At 35.3% G+C, this 6,361-nt stretch overlaps 1 protein-coding gene across 2 annotated transcripts; it reads left to right on the top strand.

The window, feature by feature from the left end:
- Nucleotides 1–1,240: 1,240 nt before the first annotated feature.
- LOC121773206 (SAGA-associated factor 29 homolog A-like) lies at nt 1,241–4,770 on the top strand. Of its 2 annotated transcripts, none has more exons than XM_042170021.1 (9): nt 1,241–1,545; nt 2,300–2,393; nt 2,596–2,672; nt 2,922–3,028; nt 3,187–3,272; nt 3,406–3,459; nt 4,095–4,245; nt 4,351–4,364; nt 4,464–4,770. In XM_042170021.1, exons 1-9 carry the CDS (start codon nt 1,428–1,430, stop codon nt 4,564–4,566), a joined length of 804 nt encoding a protein of 267 aa, XP_042025955.1. In that variant the 5' UTR covers nt 1,241–1,427; the 3' UTR covers nt 4,567–4,770. The 2 variants fall into 2 exon arrangements, with proteins under 2 accessions (XP_042025955.1, XP_042025954.1); XM_042170020.1 differs by having other exon boundaries at nt 2,919–3,028.
- Nucleotides 4,771–6,361: the final 1,591 nt, after the last annotated feature.

Genomic DNA, 6,361 nt, shown 5'->3' with positions numbered 1-6,361 from the left:
TAGTGGGTGACGGTGCGGAGAGTGAGATGTCCTTAGTCGAGTATAGCTGCGTCAAAGAGGAAGATTTGACAAGAGTTGAGATAAAGAGTAAGGAGCGGAAGATTCAAGAAGAGTGGAGACTAGACTCTTAGTCATCCCTTGATTCCCTTTTATTATTTGCAAATAATTCTAGAATTAGTGTAGATTCTTGAGTTATATTATGATTGTTAGTTATGATGTACAACAATATTTGTTTTTTTTGAGTTTTCATGTAATGTTTGCTCAACTTCTAGATTCCATGATTTCATTTTTCATTATTTAAATATGTATTATTTCTTCATCGTCTAGAATTAGTGTGAATAACTAATTCATTCCATAAATAATGTCTAATTATATACGTTTAACGTTATTATAATGCAATACATTTCTACCATTTTATGTTCCATTTTAGTGCAATGAATTGATATGTGGTGATATTATTTTTATGGTAGAAGTGTTAAAGGAGTCCATAATCTCATTTTCATTAGATGTCATTTTAGCTTTTGTAGCGAAATCCAATAATTTTCTATTTTTTACTATACGACTTGAGTGTATTAACGCGTTACCAATTGAAATTGAAAACAAATAAGTAATAATAATGGTGATTATTATTAATCAATTATAGCTGTGTCAAAATGTTTTTTTTAAATTATTTTGATATTTTGAATGTTATGAGTCGTGGATTAACTATTGTTAGAAAAAATTATTTGTGTTTCCGTAGTAAATGTAAAGGTTTGTCAAAGGTATTTTTCACAAGTGCTTCCTAGACTTGATGTGCTCTCTTCATTGCATTCCTATTAATTGGGTTTGCTTTAATTTCATTTTAAGTTTATTTAATTTTATGTCTTAGGTATACAATGAATTGTTATTCTATACATATTTATAATTTTAAATCTCATACTTAAATTGTTCCTCATTCATTTTATTATTTTTTATTAATTGACAATATTAATCCTCGTGCGATGCACGAGGATTAATACTAGTATATATAAAAGGGCAGTGTAGTAAAGAAATAATGGTTGATAAGAAAACCGGTTTAAAATCCAAGGGCAATATGTGTTAATTTATCTTTACTCTAAATTTAATACTATAAAAAAGTCGGAACATTAGTAGATTCAATTAGATCATCTCAGGAGTCAACGTCAGGTGAGGTGCCACGTGGCAGGGCGTTATAAATTTCTATGTTTGACCCCTATATTTGATTTCCAAACTAAAACACACCCCCAAAAAATCTCTAAAATTCACAATTGTCATAAATTAATTAATTAATTTATTTTCAAAAAAAGAAAAAACACCTGAATTTCTCGGGCAGATGAAAACGCGGAGCTGAAATTCTTCGGATTGCTTGCTTTCCTCCGAAACCTGTGGAAGCTGCTGAGTTAGCGCGATTTCTGAGTCGGCTCAGAACGATGTCGTCGCCGGACATTGCCGGAATCCTTGACAACTCGAAGGAGCTCGATCGGTTGAGGAAAGAGCAGGAGGAGGTGCTTCTCGAGATCAACAAGATGCATAAGAAGCTGATTTCCTGTGAGTCGTTTTGGAGCTTTGATTATTATTATTATTTGCATTTATTGATAATTTGTGTTTTGTGTTTCTCGATTGGACCGTTAAACTTGATCAGAATTGCGAGTTACCTTTTTTACTCACTTGTCTTTAATTGGATATTACGGTTGCCACAATTAAGCGTGGAAAGTGCGAGTTAATGATGATTTTAAGTATGTATTGTTTGTTGTTTCGGTTACAGGCGTGAATTTTAGCTTAGAATAATGCTGTGTTGGAAAATTTTAGATTCCTGTGTTTAGGGATTGGTTTGAATGAGCTGATTGATAATGAGCTCAGGCTTGAAATATTATGTGTGCTTTGTTTAATTATCGGGTTAGCTCAAATTGAGCTTCCATATTTGAGGGGGAGCTTGATAGGACAAGGTATGAGTTGAGTTCATATGAGCTTTGACCGGGATTGAGAGCTCGGGTTGTTTTTTTATCTTGGAAAATCTGAAAATGATTACTTAATTGATATTTTGTGAATAGTGGTATATTAGTCGAATGATTTGGTAGTTCTTATTGTGGACTGAAATTCCCTTCTACATGTCGCGAGTGCTGTGTGTTAAAGGGAAGATGAAGTGATTATGTTAAAGCTTGTACATCGTGTAGAATCGTTATTATGTTCTATGTTGTCGTGAGTCATATGATCTTAAATATGTACTAGTACTTGATTATTTGATCATCATCCAGTGACTTAGCATTTGTTGATCATACTTACCTTTTGTTTATGCAAGCAGCACCGGAGGTGGTTGAAAAGCCGGGTGATTCTTCACTATCAAAGCTTAAGATGTTATATATGCAAGCCAAAGAGCTGTCAGAGAGTGAAGTGAGGTACGTTTTAACAGTGATGTTCTTATTTTCTGAGTTTGTAGTTTCAGTTTTCTTATGAACATAAGGACTTAAAGTCAAAGACGCTTCTGAAGTTAGTAACTTCATCTTGTATGAATATGACTTTTCAATGTCTACTACTGATAATAACCGCTTATCTAAAAATGCTAGATTTCTCAGCTCTCCTTTATCATTGTTCCTGCAGTATTTCCAGTCAATTGTTAGGACAACTGGATGCATTAATGCCTTCTGGAACTCAAGGACAACATCGGAGACGGATAGGTTTGTACCCTTTAATCTTCAATGGGAGTAACTGTTTATGCATCTTTGTCATTCAAGATTTGAGACTGCGGAAACTGTAACTGGTGGGGGAAAGCTAGGCATATCATAGATTTTTTTTCAATTGGTAGAAGAAATAAACATGAGTAATAGAGAGAACATGGGAAGCAATTGATAAGTTTCTTGCTCACATTTCATATTTGTATTCTGTTATCCATCAATATTACTTAAGAACTTCATGTATCACAGAAGGCAGTGAGCAGAAAAAGAAGAGGGTAAAGGCTGATTCAGAAGTCCCGAGGCTATCTCCTTCAATGAGAAGTCATCTGGAGTCGTTGGCAAGTTTGAAGGGTGAACAAGTATGTGCCCAGCGTACATTTTCAATCCCGTTTTCTTATCAATTTTTTGGTCCTTCATGCTTTTTGGAGGATTATTGCCCTCTTGTTATTTTCATGTGATTCTTACTATGGCATGGACTTGCTAACGCCTCTTGAATTCTTACCTCCAAATGATTTAGGTGGCTGCCAGGATCACTCAAGAGAATTCCGGAAAGGATGAGTGGTTTGTGGTGAAAGTAATCCATTTTGACAAGGAAACAAGAGAGTAGGTTTCCAACTTTTCACAACTCTAATGAGCAGCTCTGCTTTTTATTTACTGGGATCAAATGAAGTTTGTCATTTTCGAGAAACTACATTAATTTATATGCTGTTTGCATGCCATAATTTAATTTATGTAGATTTGAGGTGCTGGACGAGGACCCCGGTGAAGATGAAGAGAGTACTGTGCAGAGGTAAATGCCTTCCTAATTTTATAGTGCACTCTACTTGACAGTTTGGAAGTTTCTGCATAATATTTGTATATTTTTTAGTCCTGTACAAGATTGTTACTATTTTAGTTTTATTTTAGATTTCTCTTCTTAGTATTGGAGTTAAATTGGCTCAAGGATTGCTGTTCATTTTGACATAAAACTTCTTTTGGGCAATTTCTGTGAAGATGGATAACTTAATTTACCGTGTAATTTGACCACTGAATAAGTTTCTCAACTATAATTAGAGCATAGTTTAGTGTTAGTATATATTAAAATTGTTTGTTCACGTTATATGCCATAGCAGTTTAACCAATCAACAAACAGCATTTTAATATAAAATGAGAAGAGTAAAATGTTTGTAGCTGTGATGGTTTAAAGGTTGTAATTAGGTTATGCAGGGTAAATTTCCATTTGCTATTTTGTAATCATGCAAACAACACCATCAACTGTTACAGTTTTATATGCTATTATGTCCTTTCTAAGAAATTTATTCACAGATTAAGTCAAAATCGTCTTTGTTTAGTAATGAAATTACTGGATTGAATCTTGTTATTGAGTTATGAGACATTTACTATATAACTCTGTGGCATCTAACAATATCTGTTTTCTGCTCTCAGAAAATACAAGCTGCCTATGTCTCATATCATACCTTTCCCAAAACGGAGCGATCTGTCGAACATCCCTGACTTTCCTACTGGTAGGCATGTTTTAGCTGTGTACCCAGAGACCACAGCACTATATAAAGCAACTGTATGCCAGACCCGTAAGGTATTTGTTGATGCTTATTGATCACATTTACCTATAAAACAGAGTGAACTAACCACCATTTTTCTCATCCAAACTGCAATGCTCGTGAAAATCTCGATTTTGTAGAGGAAAATCGACGAGTAAGTAGTGCTGCACCTCTTATTTTCCCTGACATTACCCTCTTCTTCAGATGACTTCAGATTCTGAACCACGAAACTATGTTTCTTGGCTCTTTACAGTTATGTAGTGGAATTTGACGATGATGAAGAGGATGGAAATTTACCGAAACGGTTGGTGCCATTCCACAGGGTTGTCGCCCTTCCAGATGGATTTCGTCAGTGAATATATGCTAATTATCATTGTAAAGTGGTGTTTTCTTAGGGTGAGTGAGTGTGAGTGTGAGCGTGTGTCTACGTGTACGAGAGAGAGAGAGAGAGGGAGGCGTTGCGCCTAATGTATCTATTATCCTAGTAGAAACTAACCGTAACTTAAACAGGATGATCATACTGTAGTACTGGTAGAGTAATGCAATTTATTTTGCAATTATATTGTGCCAATGCATTGAATTGATGAATTTTGTTTAGAAAGTTCGTTTATGATGCGAAGTTGACGGGTTCACCGGAATAGTGGTGGCGATTAAGATTCGACGATGAACTCACACATACATTAGAGATGATCGGAATATATATTTGATGGAATGATAGTTGACGTCATTGGAGGTGAAATGGAAGGGTGTTGGTTGCTATATTCCACTAGCATGTTCAGTAGCGTGCTTACTATAACATTCATGTATGTCCTATCAAAAGCACCTATAAAATCATGTTACACGTTTTTGTAACTTTTTTTTTATATAAAGAAACAAAACAGTCGTTAACAAACAAACAAATAGAGTAACAAAAAGACATATCCAAATATTTAAGCAAAACCCCCCACTTACCTACCACTAAATTAAAAAAAAACACCAAGCTAAGCAAAGAAACACTACAAGCCAGCAGCAAGCAACTCGACACTGAAAGTATAATATAATCAAATACTTAAATAACAGACACTACACGGTTTTGTAACTGATTGGCAATGTGATTTTTGAATAAAAGTGTCTCAATATTTAAGCAAAACCCCCCACTTACCTACCACTAAATCAAAAAAAACACCAAGCTAAGCAAAGAAACACTACAAGCCAGCAGCAACTCGACACTGAAAGTATAATATAATCAAATACTTAAATAACAGACACTACACGGTTTTGTAACTGATTGGCAATGTGATTTTTGAATAAAAGTGTCTCAATAGTATAATATAATCAAACACTGAAATAATTCCATTTAGGTTATATTGTCTTGTCATTTACGCAATTAGATTTAGCAAACAAAATCGAGTGAAGTTGCGTTTAAAATAGCGCGGACGTAATGGGACACCGTTTCCCCCGACCACATAAAATCAAACCCGACAATCCGCAACCGCAAGAGTTTCTAGGAAATGGCTAAGCGGCTAAGCCTACATGTGATTTAACATCTCTGTTAGAAATGAGTCACTCACCCCTTAAAATGGGTTATAAGGGGAGAATTATCCATACTTATACAGAGGAGCTAGGAACATTACCAAATCGATACGAGACAAGATTTAAGAGTTTTAACACGCCTCCTCACGTGTGGCCAGAATGACACATCAGACTTCTATCACGTGGTTAGCCAAAAGAAGAGATAAAGAGATAAAATTCATCATCGACTTGGGCCCGCTCTGATACCATATTAGAAACGAGTCACTCACCCCTTAAAAGGGCTTATAAAAGGGAGGGCTATCCATACTTATATAGATGAGCTAGGATCATCACCAAGTCGATGTAGAACAAGATTTAAGAATTTTAACAACCCTAACAGCCTTCAAAACATACCGAAATTTGAAACCCCAAACCCCTAATTCAAGTGGGATGATCTCAAAGAGGAGACGAGCAAACTATCGAGGGGCATCTTGGTAGGACTGAGTGTTGATGTTTCAAATTTATATGCGTATATTTCGTGATGGATTTTATAGTTATGGGGTGCAGTTTTGGAGGCTGCAGGCACTTATGGTTCATGCTTTATCATGTTACCATAGGAAATCGAATTCCAAATGCAAATATTTTCATAGTATCATGGAC

The sequence above is a fragment of the Salvia splendens genome, chromosome 17, assembly GCF_004379255.2.
Source record: "Salvia splendens isolate huo1 chromosome 17, SspV2, whole genome shotgun sequence".
Taxonomy (NCBI): Eukaryota; Viridiplantae; Streptophyta; class Magnoliopsida; order Lamiales; family Lamiaceae; genus Salvia; species Salvia splendens.
This window is presented reverse-complemented; position numbering and strand designations above follow the sequence as displayed.